The sequence below is a fragment of the Aotus nancymaae genome, unplaced genomic scaffold (assembly GCF_030222135.1).
Source record: "Aotus nancymaae isolate 86718 unplaced genomic scaffold, 86718_ANA_hifiasm-v0.15.2.pri h1tg000011l, whole genome shotgun sequence".
Taxonomy (NCBI): Eukaryota; Metazoa; Chordata; class Mammalia; order Primates; family Aotidae; genus Aotus; species Aotus nancymaae.
This window is the reverse complement of record NW_026988422.1, coordinates 86906216-86924572: the sequence shown is the minus strand read 5'-3', so window position 1 is coordinate 86924572 and position 18357 is coordinate 86906216. Positions and strand designations below refer to the sequence as shown.

General features: G+C 59.1%; 2 protein-coding genes across 15 annotated transcripts in view; one reads left to right on the top strand and one right to left on the bottom strand.

Annotated features, from left to right (window-relative positions):
* Window positions 1–47: 47 nt before the first annotated feature.
* XRCC3 (X-ray repair cross complementing 3) lies at window positions 48–16706 on the top strand. 4 transcript variants are annotated; one of them, XM_064375251.1, is made up of 8 exons: window positions 48–74; window positions 4066–4258; window positions 6914–7051; window positions 8343–8555; window positions 11579–11733; window positions 14822–15034; window positions 15212–15258; window positions 15376–16706. In XM_064375251.1, the coding sequence occupies exons 2-8, from the start codon at window positions 4204–4206 to the stop codon at window positions 15593–15595; spliced, it is 1041 nt and encodes a 346-aa protein (XP_064231321.1). In that variant the 5' UTR covers window positions 48–74; window positions 4066–4203; the 3' UTR covers window positions 15596–16706. The 4 variants fall into 4 exon arrangements, with proteins under 4 accessions (XP_064231321.1, XP_064231322.1, XP_012326601.1 ...); XM_064375252.1 differs by lacking the exon at window positions 48–74 and adding an exon at window positions 328–387; XM_012471178.3 differs by lacking the exon at window positions 48–74 and having other exon boundaries at window positions 395–4258.
* Window positions 11281–18357, bottom strand: part of KLC1 (kinesin light chain 1) — a 68559-nt gene continuing 61482 nt past the window's right edge. For 6 of the 11 annotated variants that reach the window (XM_012471159.3, XM_012471165.3, XM_012471168.3 and 3 more), the window contains 2 exons: window positions 13740–13812; window positions 12961–13299 (listed from right to left, as the gene is read on the bottom strand). In XM_012471159.3, the coding sequence (XP_012326582.1) occupies window positions 13741–13812 (72 nt within the window). In that variant the 3' untranslated portion in view covers window positions 12961–13299; window position 13740. Of the gene's footprint in view, window positions 11470–12960; window positions 13300–13739; window positions 13813–18357 lie in introns of those variants that run through there. The other 5 variants (XM_021675239.2, XM_021675241.2, XM_021675240.2 and 2 more) reach the window with 2 other exon arrangements.

Genomic DNA, 18357 nt, shown 5'->3' with positions numbered 1-18357 from the left:
CAGGGATCCCGGCGCCTATTGGAGGAGGAGGCTGAGAGGGGCGGGACGGCGCGAAGAGGAGAGCGAGGCCCGCGGTAGGTGAGACTCGCTGAGCCATGCTGCGGGGCCGGGAGGCGGTGGGGTCGGACGTCGTTGGCCGCCGCGGGCGTGAGGGGTGTGGCACGGTCGAAGGGCAGGGGCGGCCGCGGGTCTCCACTGCCCGAGCTGGTTGGAGCCGGCGGGCCTGAGGCTGCAGGCCGGGTCGCGTTCCGGCGCCTCCCTGGGGAAGGCGGGCTCGGGGGTCCCCGGTGCGCCGGAAGGCCGAAGTGGGTCCGCGGCCGCACCCCCGGCCTTGGGCGCCTTCGCTTGCCTGCGGGACCGCGCTGGCCTGGCATCGAGGTGGGAGAGGTCTGAACACAGTTATTTAATGCTTTCGTTTGGAAAGAAAATCTTTAGGCTGCGCGCGGTGGCTCACGCCTGTAATCCCAACACTTTGGGAGGCCGAGGCAGGCGGATCACGAGGTCAGAAGTTAAAGACCAGCCTGGCCAACGTGGTGAAACCCCGTCTCTACTAAAAATACAAAAATTATCTGGGCATGGTGGCACTTGCCTGTAATCCCAGCTACTCGGAGGCTGAGGCAGGAGAATTGCTTGATCTGGGACCTGGGAGGCAGAGGTTGCGGTGAGCCAAGATCGATCGTGCCCACTGCACTCCAGCCTTGGCTACGGCGGGAGACTCCGTCTCAAAAAGAGGGGAGGGGCTTTGTTTATCCTCCCTTTAATTTCTTATTACAAGGCGTGAATTTTTATGGTTTGAGACAGGGCCTCGCCCTGTCACCCAGGCTGGAGTGCAGTGGTGCGTGATCACAGCTCAGTGCAGCCTTCACCTCCTGGGCTCCCAAGTAGCTGGGACCGCAGGTGCCACCACGGTTCTCGGCTATTTTTCTTTTTCTTTTTGGTAGAGAAGGGGTCTCGCTGTGTTGCCCAGGCTGGTCTCGGACTCCTGTGCTCAAACAGCCTGCCACCTTGGCCTCCCACGGTGCTGGGACGACAGGCGTCAGCAGTTGAGCAGCGTTGAAGCCTCAGAAGTGGGGTCTGTGTGGCTGGCTCTGCCCTCTCCCTTGGGCACTGGCAATGCTGGGGTCCTTGTGTGTGAAGGAAATAAGGAGATGATCAAAGTATGATTACACAGATCGCATGGTTTACTGTCAAAGAGAATTTGTTTCTCAGTTTCACAGTGCTCAGGGGAGGCGAGAGGAGGAGGTGAAGACTGGCAGGGAAGGAGGCGCCCCGTGGGCGAGGTGCATTGGCCGCAGGGAGGCGAGTGCCAGAATGGGCAGAGTCCAGTCGTTCCACTGGGATGGAGCAGGCCTCTGGAAAATGAGGTCTGGTTAGAGTTCAAGGTGTGCCTTAATAGCCACAGAGCATGCGAGCGCAGCAGCTCTCTGAGAGGCTGGGACAGAGGACCAGCTCCCGGGCCAGCAGAGTGTCTGCCCAACCTTCAAGTTGGTCTGTATTTAGCAGTCCAGGAGTTACGGTCAGTAACTCACATAAGGGAGGGTCTGAGAAGGTTTAAGTGGCGTTTGCACTTGAGACCTCACAGATGTGGTCTGATAAGACATCACGCTCTTCACCCCAAAACATCAGACTACGTGAGTGCTAGGAATCACCGCAAAGCCACACAGTAGGTCCCAGGCCCGAGGCAGAGAAGGGCGTCCGCCTCGGAGGGGTGGGAGCAGCTCCAGGCCATGACCGCAGCACTTCCGGAGTCTGGCTTGTGAGCCTGACAGCTCTGGTGTGACCGTCCACACTCACCCAGCAGCGCCTCACAACAGTTCTTCCCCGAAGTCATGGCTCAGCTTGGGTGCTGCCAGAGGAGGCACTGGTCTGTCTCAGGCCTGCCCCTTGCCTACCGAAGCAGCTCCCTGTGCGTGGCCTTCACCCTGGTGGAGGGACGGGCTGGTCACGCCCCTGCCCCTCGCAGAGGCGGGAGGACAGAGGCATTCATGGGGCTGTCTGTGGAGCTTCCAGGCCAGTGTCGGACATAGCAGGTGCTTGGTGGTAAATGGAAAATATTCCAGGATACTTGTGAAAGCAGACCATGGTTTCGTTCAGAAACTCTGGGAGGTGTAGGAACCACTACACCAGGGTCTTGCAGTGGGAAGGAGGCTGGGCTCAGCTCTGGACAGGGCATGGGCCGGCGGGGCTTACAGCTCCAGAGCAGGGTGAGGTCAGAGGAGGGAACGCTGCGAAGAGGAACCCGCAGGGGTGAAGGGGATTTGGCTTAAACTGACCTGCCAGGAGATCAGGCCGCCCTGGGGATGGCGGAAGATGAGGAGCTCCATCAGCTGTCAAGGGCGATGGGACACAGGGAAGGAGGTCCTCGCTAAACTGACTGAGCCAGGCCTGTTAAATCGAGTTCTCACCAGGATGTGCACAGCGCCCGGGAGGAGCTCAGGAGCCGGGCTGCCATTGCCAAGCAGGGAGCCTGTTACCTGTCAGTGGGCGCTCTGCTTCCAGGCGTCTTAGCCCGTGTTGCAGAGGCCGGAGATGCTGCAGCCACGTGCTGGCCTTCCCGGTGCTCGTGCGTGTCCTGCTGCTTGGCACAGTCTGAGTTGCATATCCAGATCCAGCCCGGGGCAGCAGCCTCCTCACAGCCCCCAGACCCAGCCTGTCCGTGGCGGTCACGCCTGCTCAGGGAACCGTCCCTCCAGTGCAGATGTGTGCTGGCTCTCGGGCTGTGTTTGGGTGGTGCCTCCGGTGTGGGGGTCCCCTACCAGCCCCGAGGTTCATACTCCCCAGGATGCTTCCTGTCCTCAGGGCTTGGAGAGTGCCATGTTCTGAAAACGATCTTCCCCAGCCAGGGAGGCCACATCTCCTTTGACAGCGCAGTGCCTTCTCTGGAGGTGGCATTTCTTTATTTGCCTTCTGTGCCCGGGAACATAACTTCCTCACTCTGGCCAGCTCTGCCAGCAGTTTTGAGCTGGTCCAGCGCCCCACTGCCGTGCCTTGGCCTGCGCCTGGCCCTCCAGGGTGGCTCCTTGCCAGTTCCTGTCAGGCTGCCTGGGCAGGCACTTTCCTGTCCCTTGTTCAGAAAACCCACAGGCTGGGGCCCCGGAGCCTGGTACACAGGCAGGAAACACATCCTGGAGCGCCAGCTTCCCTGCCCTGCCCGCCTTGAGGGTGCCTGGGGGTGCGCCTCAGCCTGCGGCCCCCACAGTCCATTCTCCACACCGTGCCTGTCTCCCTGAGCAGGCTGAGCATGGGCATGTGAGTGACCAGCGTGATCGCGTCCAGGCCAGTGCCACATTCTGTGTGGTTCGAGGAAAAGCCGCCTCCAAGTCCGAGGCCCGCCCTTTCCTCCGCTGGATTTCGGCCGAGGCCGCCGCGCCAGACCTCACTGGAGGACATGGACCCTGGACCTGACCCTCAAAGCTGCTGCCTTCCCATTTCCCAGTGCCCTGGACACTCTTGGTCTTACCATTTGGGAGGCTGACAGGATGCAGAGTGGCCTGTCGGAAAGGCCTCGCGTGACCCCAGGCCGAGTCCCTGAGCAGCCCGCCAAGGCCAGAGGGGAGAAGAGCCGACCTTCCTCGCTGGGCCGGGCTCGGGCTGTGGAAGGGCTGCCAGCTCCCTTCCTGGTAGAGGCTGGGTGGGGTCCACAGGGCCTTCCTCCCGCCCGGAAGGAAGCTGTCTTCTGCTGTTGACTGCTGGGACAGCCGGGGGCCCCCTGTGTTCAGATTCCTGAGGCACCCTGCAAATCCCACTCGCCTTCCCACTCTTTCCAGAGTCCCCAGAGACACACTTAAGGGAAATTAAACTGCAGAATGCAAGAGATGCCTCAGTCAAATTGACTGGAAACGCACGGGTCATGGCGGGCGGGCGCTCACCTGCCACAGGAGGATGGCCTTGATTCTAGCACTTTCCACAGGGGGTGAATGTGGCGGGCTTGGGGGATTTTTCAAATGCGTCAGTGTCTGGAATGGGTTCTAAGCTACCAAATAATTCTTAGAGATAAATTACAGACGTGTCACCTCATCATAGCTAGACAGCATTCCCTGTACAGTGATGTCTGATACCTCACAGACACCACGGCTGCTGTCACTTCCCTGCTGCGCGCCTCCCACTGGCAGTTTGAATTGGCAAGTGCCTCCAAACGTGCATCCATTGTTCCGTCTTTCCTGCGAAGTTATTCATCCTGGTGGTCAGCCTCAGCCCGACAGAATGGATTTGGATCTACTGGACCTGAATCCCAGAATTATTGCTGCAATTAAGAAAGGTACATTTATTTCTATTTGTATAAAGTAGGTTTGTGATGTAAAGTGTGTGTGGGGGGTGTGCACTTTAAAGAAAGCAGGTTAACAAAATGCTGGCTCTCTAAGCCTGAGGCTTCCTCCCTTTGCCTCCCTGATGTTAAACCGAGGCTGGGATGTGCTGTGGGATCTTCAGGTGTGTGTGTGTATGTGTATATATTTTCTTAACTGCATGGACTTCTTTTAGTTAATTTTATTTTTACCTAAGTAATACCTGCATCTTGTCTGAAAAGTGAAATGGAGCCACATATAAGTCTTTTAGTTATTTTTTAAAAAATATTTACACGTGGGCTCCTAAATGTGTTTCCGTTGCAGTGTTTGATTTGTCAGTGTTATTGATTGCCCATGGTCTTCCTTTTGGGGGCAGGGAGAATTGAGCCTGCCTACACCCCGTGTACCCCAGCTCCCTGCACATAGTTAGAACTCAGTTTGGGTGACATAAGCTGTCGGGGCTGTGATTGGGCGCACACTGGCCATTGCTGAACCTTGTGTAGTGGTGTGGGGGGGTCGTTTTCTTTCTTACAACATCTTTTTCCCCTGAGTTTGTAAATGCTCAAAGCTCAGGCCCCACTTGCAGTCCCCAACCCCTGCTCCCCATGCCTGCAGCCCAGCTGTCATCCAGAACACTCCTTCCATCCTCCATCTTCCCCATCTCCCAGGTGAGAAGCTGGAGTGCACGCAGAGCCTCTGCAGCGGCTTGGTGACAGGGCAGGGAGGGCCTCAGTGTCCTGTCCCTCCATCCTTGGCTGTTGGTTTTTATCCAACACCACAAGGCTGTTGGTGGCCTTGTGATCACAGAACGGCTGCAACAGCTGCAGACCCAACGCCTGCAGTCCAGGGACAGAGAAGGGGAATGGGCTTAGCCAGGGACTTCCTTTCTCACCCGTGTATCTTATCCAGAAATGAGTGTTTCCAGAAGTCCCTGCAGACTTGGCAGTTGTGAAGGGGGCTGGGGCCGTGAGGCTTGCCAGGGGGAGCCGTCCCCTCCCCAGCCCCAATCCCTGCCAGTCCGCAGGGCTATACAGAGTCCTCTGGAGCAGGCTGTCTGCGTGAAGCCTGCTCCGCTGGATCTGGCGAGACCTAGGAGTGCTTTCTTTATTCCCACCTTTCCATCTCCTTGAGTTTTCCAAACTGTGGCCTTTCCAAAAATCACACCAGTGATTACTGTTTTCCAGCTTGATGGTTGTCTTTTCACTGCAGCGTTCCGCACACACGTGTTGAGGGAGGTTCTGATGCGGCAGGTTTGAGTCTCTGTGGCTAGGCAGAGCCCTTCGTCCACCACTGTTTTCTCTCCAGTGCGCTTCCTCGCATTCCCTTGATCCCAGCACTGCTGCTTCCTCTCTCGCACTTCCTGATTGGCCACTGCTTCCTCCCGCGTGCGCTTCCTCTCTCGCACTTCCCGATTGGCCACTGCTTCCTCCCGCGTGCGCTTCCTCTCTCGCACTTCCCGATTGGCCACTGCTTCCTCCCGCGTGCGCTTCCTCTCTCGCACTTCCCGATTGGCCACTGCTTCCTCCCGCGTGCGCTTCCTCTCTCGCACTTCCCGATTGGCCACTGCTTCCTCCCGCGTGCGCTTCCTCTCTCGCACTTCCCGATTGGCCACTGCTTCCTCCCGCGTGCGCTTCCTCTCTCGCACTTCCCGATTGGCCACTGCTTCCTCCCGCGTGCGCTTCCTCTCTCGCACTTCCCGATTGGCCACTGCTTCCTCCCGCGTGCGCTTCCTCTCTCGCACTTCCCGATTGGCCACTGCTTCCTCCCGCGTGCGCTTCCTCTCTCGCACTTCCCGATTGGCCACTGCTTCCTCCCGCGTGCGCTTCCTCTCTCGCACTTCCCGATTGGCCACTGCTTCCTCCCGCGTGCGCTTCCTCTCTTGCACTTCCCGATTGGCCACTGCTTCCTCCCGCGTGTGCTTCTTCTCTTGCATTTCCCTGGTCGTCTGATCGGTCTGCAGCATTTGCTTCTTTCTACGACTTTGAAAGTAGAAAGTGAAGTACTTATCCACGTCCAAAGTTAACTTCTTTACTTTTCTCCCAAAACGGCAGGTCATGGGGATCTGCGCTTCTGTAACCGCTGCCACTGCCCTTCTGATTTGCACACACTCTGCCCCCTGCCCTGACCGCCCTGCTGGTGTTTGGACCTGGGCTCTGCTTCCCTCCCAGCACTGTGTGCCCCTCCTCCGCCCCGCACGTGTTCTCTCCCACAGCTCAGCCTGGATCCGTGCCTGGCGGGTGGGTGGTGGACCTCGGGGTTGCTTCTTCACTGCTCCTTTCTGGAGCACTGTCTCCAGCTGGCATGGAACTGGGTGCCTGTTGCTTCTTCTCAGCACCTGGGACCAGCCTGTCCCCCTCTTCTGGCTTCTGCTCCAGCTCATGTGAGGCTGGCACCTGCCCGAGTGCCAAGACTCAGGGCGCAGTGCCCAGCAGCCCTTTCCTCTTGCCTGTGGGTCAGCCACACTCTCTCCAGGGTTTCCAGGGCGCAGGGGGATCTGGTCCCTACCCACCTTGCCCCCAGAATCGGAAGCACAGTGTTCTCACAGTGCTCTTAAAAGCACCTTTCGTCACCATGTTTCCGTGTATTATTACAGTCTGAAGTTTTCCTGTGATTTATCTGTGTCATTTCAGCCAAACTGAAATCGGTAAAAGAGGTTTTGCACTTTTCTGGACCGGACTTGAAGAGATTGACCAACCTCTCCAGCCCCGAGGTCTGGCACTTGCTGAGAACAGCCTCCTTACACCTGCGGGGAAGCAGCATTCTTACAGGTAGGTGGGTCCTGGCATCTCCGCGGGGGTGACATGTGGCTCCAGCATCTCAGTCCATGTGCTGCAAGGCATGGTGCTGTGCAGACTCCACCAGGGACCAGCCTTGGGGCATGTGGCAGCTGCTCCAGCCCCAGAGTTCCCATCTCACTTCTCTTACACCCACAGGGCTATGGTTACAGCATCGGGTCAGAAGATGGATGGGATGGACATGGAAGGGCTGTGGGGCCTCCTGGGGACCTTGCTCCTTGGGCCAGAGGAGGGGGATGCAGGAAGCAGGGGTGGAATTGGTAGTCAGCACCCAGAGCCCCTCAGCATCTGGCAGGGTGGGAACAGTGTGCTGTGAGGCCCTGGCCACCGTCCCACCACCGCGTTTGGGAAACCAGGTATCAGCAGGGGAGGGAGGTGCCCAGCGAACCCCATGCACCTGGCCAGGCAAGGTTTCCATCCCTGCCTCTGAGCAGGCCCCAGTGGGCAGCAGGGTCCTGCCTCCCCTGCAGGTGGCTCTGTGGGCCCAGGCCCCAGGGAGGACGCTGAACCAGGGTCTGCCACGGTGGGCAAGTGCCACAGCCACACACACGGTGCCATGGGCAGGGCTCTGGGCAGGCCTCAGTCACGGTGGCCTGCCCTACCCGGCCAGGGCGCCCAGGGTGCCCAGGGTGGTTTGCAGAGATGGGCTGCTCCTCCCAGCCCAGGCCCCAGGCCCCAGGCCATGAACACAGCCTGCACAGCATGTCCCACCTTGAGCCTCACCCTGAGGGGCCTGGATGTCGTGGAGGAGGCTGTGTCGAATGGCTCATCCAAGGCCCTTTAGCCAAGAGGCTGTGACCAGCACTGCTCTAGAGCGGCGTCTGTCCCAGAGCACTGACGGCATGAGGTGTGCACTGTGCACATGCGGGAGCCCGTCAAGGCCTTCACACTGCTCAGCACCCCAGGGCACCCCAGGGCAGAGCTGCACCTTTTTCTTTAGGTGGAGGTTGTTGGGGGCGCCTCGGGGCTCTCTGGAAACTTTGGCTGAAGACGCCTGGTGCTGCAGTCGCCCAGTAGGGGGATCCCTGGGGGCGTGTGATGGTGGCCCTGGGGCTCTCCCAACTCTGCATCTCAGGTCCACCTTCCCTTCCCGGCCAGGTCACCCCTCCCTGCATTCAGCACCCTGCCCACCCCTGGTGACCACAGGCACCTGTGCTCCAGCCACGCTGCGCCTGGCACAGGCAGGCTGGCCGTGCCTCCCGAGGTCCCCAGCCCTGCCCACAGGCCCAGGAGAGCCAGGCCTAATGCCACCCCTGCCCTGCAGCACTGCACCTGCACCAGCAGAAGGAGCGGTTCCCCGCACAGCACCAGCGCCTGAGCCTCGGCTGCCCGGTGCTGGACGCACTTCTCCGCGGTGGCCTGCCCCTGGATGGCATCACCGAGCTGGCTGGACGCAGCTCGGCAGGAAAGACCCAGCTGGCGCTGCAGCTCTGCCTGGCCGTGCAGTTCCCACGGCAGCATGGAGGCCTAGAGGCTGGTGAGCGGCCGCCCCTTCCCTGGGGTCTGGGCAGGTGGGGGGCCCCTGCTTTGTGTGGGAGAGCTTTCCGTTGAGGTTGGGGAGTGGTTGCCTCTGGGGCCGTTCCTACCATTGAGTCTCCCTCCTCCTTCCCATCCTGTTTGCTATCGCTCCTTCCAGAACAGGGAGGGGGAAGTGAGGCTGAGCTTGGCTGACAGCAGGAGGGGTCGGGGGTAGGAACCCCACCGCCAGGCGCCTGCAGCCTGCCCTCAGCAGAGCTAGGCCCCCAGGGGTCGCTGGCTGAGCACAGCTGCCAAGCCCGGGGTCCACAGAGCCAGCAGCACATGGAGGGCAGCATGACCTTTCTCCCGGGTGCTCTGCGCCAGGCCGGGCGTGCTCCTGGTGCAGCCCCATGAGCCTGTACGTCTGTCTGTGAAACGAGGGTTCCCTGCATTGGACCGAAGCATTCAGAGCACGCCTGCTTGGGTCTCTGGGGTGTTTAAACTGTGAGCTATGAGTAGGGGAAATGTGTTTCTTAGTAGCTCCTTGTTGTCTTAAACTCCATGTGAGCACAGAGTGGCAGCTTGTTTCAGCAGTGGCGCCTTCAAGCTCATCTGCTACGCTCACTTCCCACATGGGGCGGGACCCGAGGCCCTGGGCCCACAGGCCTGACCTGCCAGCAGTGGTGTGGCCGGGAACCTCTCCACTGCCACCCTCATGTCAGCGTCGTCCCCGGGACCCAGGGTGTGCTGTGCCTGCTGAGCCTCAGTGTTGGGTGTAGTGGAAGGGGGCTCCTGAGAGACCTGGCTGGGGTCTGCTTACGCCACAGGCATTTTTGTCCCTGCAGCCCTGGGGAGGGCGCCCTCCTGGCAGGTCCCTGGGTCCCTGCAGCTGGTCTCGGGGTGAGCCTAGAGACCCAGAAGGATGGGAGTTGGCCTTGAAAATGGGAGTCTCCCGTTTATCCCACGGAAGAGTTTCTGTGAGGTAGAGGCAGGACTCAAGTGTACTGGGAACGGGACGGGAGCTGCCCTCATTCTCCAGCGTCCTCCGTGCCAGGCTTCGTGCAAATGTGATTTGTGCTATAGACTCCCCCGAGCCGCCATCCTGTTGGCCTTTTCAGTGAAGCCCACACTCCCCCCTGCCCCAGGGACAGGGGAGACTTAGGACACCCTCCCTGCATCCCCCAGCTATGCCCAGCCCAGTGACCACTTTGGGAGAGAGCACGTCGGCCTTGTGGGCTAGGGGCAGGGAGGAGGCCCCAGGCCACCGTGACCACATACAAGATTAGCTCTAAGATGCCCTCTCCTGGGGAAACAACCTTCTTTTCCTAGATTCAATCTAAAAGCCCAATTTTTTAAAAGAAAGTGGCAGGCAGGCTCTGGAGTGATTCTGAGTCCTGTACTTGAGCCATGTGAGGCCTGCCAGCTTCGCGGTGTCCTGGTGGCTGTGCAGCCCCTTCATGCATCACCCCAACAAAAATACGCTGCTTGACCGGATCCCCCTGCTTCCCAGCCTTTCAGCCCAGCCTTTCCCCAGCCAACAGAGCAGAGGAAGCGCAGGCCCCCGCCTGCCTGTGACCCCCTGACTAGGGGCACAGCCACATCTGGGGACACTGGTGGGGAAGGGAACCAGCCACAAAAGAGATGCGGCCTTCCAAGGCAGTATTTGTACATCCCTGGCCCCAAATGGGCCAGATGCTTCTCAGAAGCTTAATTCTGACACAGAACAGGGGGAGGGTTCCTGACTCTCTTTGCAACTCCTCTTCTCTATGGTTGAAATTCTGTCAGAAAAAATCAGCTCAGAATGAAAGGTTACATGGACACTCACCAGCAGGCTCCCCACAACTGCTGTGCCACTGGAGGAACCGCCGTGGCTGGACCGCCTTCCTGGCACAGTCAATGCCTAGGGAGCGCGCGGCGTTTTTTTTTTTTTTCAGGAGACTAGAGTTTTATTATTACTCAAATCAGTCTCCCCAAGCATTCCTGTTTTTTAAATCGAGATGTAATTTACATGCCATAAAATTCACTCTGAAAGTGTAAAATTCTGTGCCCCTCACCGCTGTCCAATTCCAGAACATTTCCCTCACCCTAAAAGGAAACCCCTGCCCATGAGCATGAGCCCCGCCCCCAGCAGCCACCTCCCTTTCTGTACCTGTGGCTCTGCCCATCCTGGGCGCTTCCTTCCCTGGCATCGTGCTTTCGAGGTTCGCCTGTGCTGGAGCAGGCGTCAGAACTGCCTTCCCTTTGGGACCGAATCATACTCCACCATAAGGACGGGCCGGATTCTGTTGGTCCGCTCCTCAGTTGATGGCATTTGGGCCGTTTCCCTGCGGGCTGTCATGAAGTGCACTGCTGTGGACGCTGATGTGTGTCTCCAGGCGGATGTCCTTGCCCATGGGACTGCTGGGTCATGTGATTTAGCTTTTTAAGGCAGTGCTAGTTGTTTTCCGAGCTGCACCATTTTACATTCCTAGCAGCAGCGTACAGGGGTCCTCCTTCTCCACATCCTCACCAACACGTGTCTTTTTAAGCCAGCTTTTTGAACTGAGCAATGGCACAGGTTCACGTGGAGCCCAGACTGCAGGAGCTTTGAAAGTGGAAGAAACACTTGCTCAGTGGGGCCCTAGAGGGTAGCCATATGTTGGGCTCGGGGACCATTTCCAGAAGGCGTTGCCCTAATCCTTCCACTTGCTCCCTGCCCTGCGGTGGGGGGACAGATGGCACGAGGGCACAGGGGAGGGGGGGGTGGGGCAGGAGAGGCCTCCCATCTATGGCCATTCCAGCCCAGGGCCCAGGACAGGGGAAGTCCTTGCCTGGGTGTCAGAAGTGGAGGCCCAGCCCGTGTTCCTCCTGAAGTCGCCTGGCTCCGAGGTGGCTGCCGGTGGGAGAGAGAACCAGCGCCAGCCTCCTCCCTCCCTGGGCCAGGGGGGAAGAACCTGTGAGGGGCAGAGAGTTAGAAGTGGTGGGAGACATCTGCACTTGATTATGTGGTGGCCACAGGCCGTCTGGAGTCCCCTAGGCACATCAGGCACTCTGGCTTCCCAGGAGCCGTCTACATCTGCACAGAAGACGCCTTCCCACACAAGCGCCTGCAGCAGCTCATGGCCCACCAGCCACGGCTGCGCACTGACGTTCCAGGAGAGCTGCTTCAGAAGCTCCGATTTGGCAGCCAGATCTTCATCGAGCACGCAGCCGACGTGGTGAGTGTGGGAGGCCTGGGACATCCCAAAGGCAAGCTGTTCAGGACCACAGCGGCAGCTGTAGCCACCACGGTGGCGGGATCTCACAGTGGGACCAGCAGAGACAGGGCTCAGCTCTGAACACAGCATAGGCCATGGGGGTTTACAGCCAAGGAGCAGGTGGGTCAGAGGACAGAGAGTGACTGGGCGGAACAGGCAGGGGAGGGGTTCTGGCCAAAGCGTCCTGCCAGGATCCTTGCTGAAGGTGGGCCGTGGGGATCAGACCACTCCTGGGGACAGTGGAGGATAAGGAACGGGTCTCTCAGCAGGGATTGTCAAAACTGGATTTCGTGAGGACATGCACAGATGGGCCTAGGAGGAGGCTAGGAGCCTGATGGCAGTTTGGCCAAGCAGAGGATCCTGGCCAGGAGTGGCTGTGGGCTGCGACATCCAGTTATGTCTGAATCTCAGGCAGCTGCAAAGCATGTTCTAGAATGAGGATGCCCATATTCAGACTGACTTTGTTATCTGAAACTCATGTAACTGAGCGCCTGTACACCCTCTATCAACCCTGCCCATGAAGATGGAGTAGAGAAAAGAAACCCCAGGTGGGTGGCAAGGGCCTCCTCCGGGCTTCGGGCCCCTGGTCAGCTGCCCCTGACCACCGCCCTGAGAAGGGTGGGGCCTGCTCTCCAGGCTACTGCCCTGGTGAGAGATCTGTGTAGGTTTCACCCCTGCCTCTGAGGGGAAGACGGCCCTCACTGGGGACACAGGCCGGGCACCCAGCTCAGACAGGCAACCTCACATCCTTGACCACCACCTGGCTGCTGGCCTCCCTGCACACACTGGCTGGGCTTGGAGGAGGGACCCCATGGCAGGGCCTTCCAGAGAGCAGGGGCCACTCACAGGGGGCCAGTCAAGTCCGTCCTGCAGCCAGGAAGCAGGCAAGAGGCCGGGACCCATTCCGGCAGCTGGGGCAGCAGTGCTGTGAGCTATCAGCGTTTAGTTTACAGAGGTCGTTCCAGGGAGGGAGAAGTGGTGAGTAGAAAAGACCCAGAAGGAAAGATGGAAAGTTTGGGAGTAAACCCTGACCGAAAGCAAACAAGGAAATACCGCCCTGTGCAGGGGGAGCAGCTGCCGCGCCCAGCCCCCCCCTGATATGGCTGTGGCTGAGCAGAGCCCCTAGCTCCCAGGTGGGCCTTCCCCCACTTCTAAGAGTTCCTATAAAAAAAACTTCCAAGTGAAGCATAAGGCATATAAACTTTTAATTTAAAAAAATGTACAATAAAATACATTATGGCACACAACACAAGGAAGTTACACGTGGGAAGGGAGCTATGGGCCCAGCTCATGCCTCCGGTCTCCTGGGAGAGGCCACACCGCACCAGGGCACCAGCTTCAGCCCAGCCCCAGCCCCAAGGCCGCGCCAGCTATATAGTCATTAGTATCGCACCCCACGCACACAGATGCAGGAGAAATGAGTGCTGCGGCTCCCACCGGGGGCCCTCCCTGCCGCCCTGGCTGTCTCAGGCCAGCTCCGGGCCACACTCGGCATTCCCATCCTGGAGTGGGACCAGGTCGGGGTCACTGCAAGAGAAGGTGGAAGGTCAGGGCTGGGCTGCCAAAACCTGATAGTGTTACTAACTTCTGTTCTGGAAACGGCTCTCTGGGGAGCCCTGACCCCAAGTCTGCCTAGAGCAGTGGGTGTTGCTGGGTGTGAGCCTCCCTGGGGCCGAGGGGTCATGGGCAACTGGTGCATCTTTGGCCTCCACTCCCTGGAGCGCCACAGGCCTGAATCTGGCATAGGGGAGGCCAGTGGTGTGGACACAGAGCCTTCTCTTGCATAAGCAGGGCCTGGTGCCATTCCCACCCCCGACTCTGCTGTAGCCCTTGGGCTTGCATCAGGATGGGGCTCCCTGAGCCAAGCCCCTCTTGGAGGCCCAGCCCTGCAGCTGGCAGCAGCCACCACTTGCCCATCCCCGGTCCCCCAGGGGCCTGCCTCCCGGGGTTGCGGGCTGCGGACTCACGTTAGCGACAGCGTCTTCCAGGCCACTGCTGCTGCTGTCGTTTTCCACAAAGAGAGGCTCGGCCAGAGACGCCCTGGAGACGAAGCACAGAGTTTCACTCAGGGCTTGCAGCCAGGCCCTCAGGCGTCTTCAGAGCTCCAGGTGTGACACCAGGGTGTGGCTGCAGGCCTTGGACTTGAGGGGCAGTCCAGGGGTCCCTCAGCCTCCATCTGGCCAGAGCTGCTGGCAAGGCCCATGAGGCCTGAACTGCCCTGCTTGGTGCCAGGAGCAGCTGTGCCACCCTCCCCCGTCACCACAGCTCACCAAGCTCTGTGGTCAGAGGCCAGGCCGTGCCAATGGCCCTAGCACCCACAGAGCACAGCAGCACCCAGAGGGAGGCCGAGGATACCTGCCTTCCTTGGGGGCCCCTCCCCTGGAAGCCCTCCTGGGAGCTGGTGGGCACAGGGCCATTTCTACCCCTTGGCCAGGCCAAGCCTGCTCAGAGCACAGGGCTAAGGCCTGGGGGTGTCTCCACCTGCAGCCCCACCCTGACCCCCAGGTGGTCTCCTAGAGTGCCCCACGCCTCAGCAGAGGCGGTCCAGGCCTGACCCACCTGAGTAACAGCCTGAAGGGCATCAGGCCCCTGCCTTGCTCAGTGTCTGGAGAAGGTACATCCCAGGTGATCATGGCCACCACAGGCTAGCTTTGATGGCATTCTGGCCAGGTCCAGGTAGTCTCGGCACCTGGCATGGGGCCACTAAAGGAGGGGGCTGGTAGCTGCTGACCCATGACAGGGAGATGGTGAAACCATGGCAGGAGTGGGAGCAGACCCCCGCAAGGACTCAGGCGCCTGGGCAAAGGACACCTGTACAGGACAGTGTTGGCACGGCCAAGGGGTGATTGACTGGGAGGGCCAGAGGAGGGACAGGGGTCCAAGGGAACCAGATGTGTGGGCCTGAAGCTTCTGTAATTGGAGCCTTCACTGAACTGGGCTCAGAGTATGGGTAGGATGATTCTGAGTCAGACAGTCGAGGTGACAGTCCAAAGGGGGTCTGGTCATTTGGGGCAGGGGGCTGCAAAGGCAATGGCAGCTGTCCCCACAGGACACCTTGTTGGAGTGTGTGAATAAGAAGGTCCCTGTTCTGCTGTCTCGGGGCATGGCTCGCTTGGTGGTCATCGACTCGGTGGCAGCCCCATTCCGCTGTGAGTTTGACAGCCAGGCCTCCATCCCCAGGGCCAGGTGTCTGCAGTCCCTGGGGGCCACGCTGCGTGAGCTGAGCAGTGCCTTCCAGAGCCCCGTGCTGTGCATCAACCAGGTGGGTGGCAAGGCAAGGATGCAGCCGTGAGCTCGTATTTTTAGCCAGGATGTGAAGCAGAGCTGGTCTGGGGTGGGTGGCAGTGAGGTGGCCTCTGGCTCTGGCGGGTAGCAGCCTGTGCCTAACCATCAGGAAGACCCTCAGCCGCTGCAGCTGACCTGGACTGGGCTCTTCCAGGTGACAGAGGCCGTGGAGAAGCAGGACACAGCACATGGGCCGCCAGGGTGAGTACAGCCATATGGCGCATGCACCTCTGCACAGGTGCCGGGGTGCAGCTGGGCCAACATGGGCAGGGCTACCCAGCCTTCTGAGCGCCAGCCCACCCGCTTCCTGTTTCTCAGGTTCTGGGACGAGCGCATTTCTCCGGCCCTTGGCATAACCTGGGCCAACCAGCTTCTGGTGAGACTGCTGGCTGACCGGCTCCGTGAGGAAGAGGCTGCCCTCGGCCAGCCGGTCCGGACCCTGCGAGTGCTCTTTGCCCCCCACCTGCCCACCTCCTCTTGTTCCTACACAATCAGTACAGAAGGGGTGCGAGGGACACCTGAGACCCAGTCCCACTGACACGACAGCAGCTGCAGAACAGCCCTGCCTGAGAAGCCCTGACACTGGCGCTCCGGCCTTTAAAACGCTGTCTGCCTTGGCCGTGGCACAGCCGAGAACCTGGTTCAGAGCCCTCCTCCAGGGCAGCAGCTCCACTTTCTCAACTGAAGACGGTGACCATGGACTGATCCCCACCTGAGCTGGGGGCGGGGGGGGCGCTGTTCCACCCCTCCCTGGGTTTGGGGGCAGGCCTGGCTTGCTGGGCACCTGGTCCCCACTGCTGAGCTGGCCCTTGGGGGCAGGTGATTCTCAGGGCTGGGGCCTGGGGGTGTCCCTACAGTGACTTCCTGGGAGCCCCCCTGCTTCAGCTTTCCACATGGAAGCCCACCTGGGGTCAGGTCTGAGGCCTGGCACCTCAGACCCCTGCAGCCCCTGGGACCCTGCCCACAAGGGTATCCCCTCCACATAGAGCAGTCCTTACTCCCTCTACCACCCAGGCCACAGCGGGGCTGCAGGCAGGTGGCTCCTCCTCACCCACCTCTGGGTCCTTGGCTCCTGGGGGCCCCATCCCAGCACACACTGTGCCCCTCAAAACTTCAGTGGTACAAGGTGAAGAAAGCATGTCCCACTGAGCCTGGAGGTGTGGGGACTGCCTTGACTCTAGTAGTGTGGCCTGTGCCAGCACCATAGCCAGATGGAGGAGCTCAGGCAGTGCAGGGCTGGCACGTGATGGGCTCATCAGTTAGTTAGTCGGGAACACAGTTCTGAGCAAGGAGGATCTGATATAGAGAAAAAGGAGTGTCCCAGTACATCCTGAGTGCCTCCCCAGGCCTGGCCCCGGGAGTCTGGGCGTCCAGCTCAGCCCTTGGCCTGTCTGGGTGGCCACTCTGGTAGGGATGTGGCAGGACTCCTGGCAGGGCCACCTGCAGACCCAGCCACACACTGTGGCCAGGACTTACCTCTGGCTGCAGATGCTGACATATCTGCCTAGTGGGGAGAAGTGGCGTGGCCTCCCATGGGCAGAGCAAGGACCCTCTTGATTCTCACCATGAACCCCCCTCCGCCCCCAAGTGCCCCCATGTGCTGCCTGGCACCGAGCAGGCCTTTGACAAATAAACAGTAAATGGATGCAGTTTCAGGACCTGCTTCTTGCTGTCTGCCAGCCACTCCTCTAAGTAATTTACGCACATGGAAGTATGTTCTCTTCACAGCTGCTGGGGACAAGTACCGTCACTACATCTCCACTTGCGGGCAGGGAAACTGAGGCCCAGAACCGTCAAGTGGCTTGACTCCTCCCACAACGCAGAGGCAGAAATTGTCACCCCCCCATCCCTTGTGCACAGGGTGAGCCTGGGGGTGCTCACCTGTGCAGTGGGAGGAGGGGCCGGTACTGGTTGGGGGGAAGTAAGGGGTGGGGCCATACTGTGCAGAATTTTTCTTTTGCCATGAATTTCAAGGGTGGGACAATCCATTTAAAACCTTCGCCACATTATCAAGGCTCTCTATGACCCTACAGTTAAGAATCACTGGCATGAAGATAGGAAAAAGTTATTTTGGAGTTGGATTTTTACAAAAGAGCCTTTCTGCAAAAGTGCAGGGATTTTACAACAGGAAATAAAACATTTTATTTCTGTAACTGAACATAAGCAATTCCAAATGCTTTTCTAGGCAAGACATGCCAGCAATGAGAAAATGAGACACAGCTTAAGGACAGAGGTACATTTAATAGAGAAAACACTCCTGGAAGCTAGGCCGGCCCCGCCCATTCTGGCTCAGTTCTGCCCTGGAGGGAAGGGGCTAAGGAGCTTCCTGTTCCAGGGAACTGCCCCCCGCCCGCCATCAGGAAGTTTGCAGAAGGGCTGGCCTGGCAGTCCCAGGAGCACTGACCATCCCCTTAGGAAGGCACCACCCCTGGGGAGCCCGGTCCCTGCCCAGGGCCACAGGTCTTGCCCTGAAGACCCTCTCTCAGGGACCACGTGCCCTGACCCTCATTTCCTCACCATTATTATAAAACACTTTAAAACCACTTAAGTTCTTCCCCACAGTGTTGGGGAACTCATTGTAAACAACACACGTTTATGTGTCAGCCCTAAGACAGCTGGCCCCACTGCATATACAGCTGGCGGCCCTGGCAAGACGAGGTCAGAGACGTGAGTGCTCTACAGGGTTCAGAAACCTGACCGCGGTGTACAGCTCACAAGTGCGTGCCAACAGAAGCTAATGACATCCTCCAGGAAAATTCCATAACCTGTTATAGATTGTGACCATACCTCCTTAGCAGTGTTCAATATATCTTACTATAAATACTGAATTTCTAATTACATGATATTTCTAGCAGCTTTCTGACCAAACAGAAATCTTTTTTTAATTCCAGAAATTCCAGTAAGTAACTATGTGAATCCTTCCAATACTGTAAACACGAGACCAAGTGCTGCCCACGAGAGGGCCCCTGTGCCACCCATGGGCACCGCCGACCTTGGAGGACCCCTGAGCTACACGCTGCTGCCTCAGGGAAGCACCCGTGTCACAGGGCCTCCCCAGGGCCTGGTTTCTGTCACAGCAGCACAGACTACCCAGAGATACACTGTACACCAGCAGAACCAGACACTCCCACGCGATGGTTGCTGGGCCCTTGCGCTGCACACATGGCTGCCGTGGGGGGAGCAGTGATTATTTTGACAACAACTCTGACAGGTGCTGACTCTCACGCAGGGTTCCCCTCACCAGAAAGACAACACAAAGGAGCAGGGACGGCTGGGCCCACCACTTCTCTCCTCTGAAGG

Coding starts and splice junctions, on each gene's coding strand:
- XRCC3 (XM_012471178.3), top strand. CDS start 4,048: ATGTCTGATACCTCACAGACACCACGGCTGCTGTCACTTCCCTGCTGC. Junction 11,734..14,821: donor TCGAGCACGCAGCCGACGTG/GTGAGTGTGGGA, acceptor CTGTCCCCACAG/GACACCTTGTTGGAGTGTGT. Junction 15,035..15,211: donor CCGTGCTGTGCATCAACCAG/GTGGGTGGCAAG, acceptor GGGCTCTTCCAG/GTGACAGAGGCCGTGGAGAA.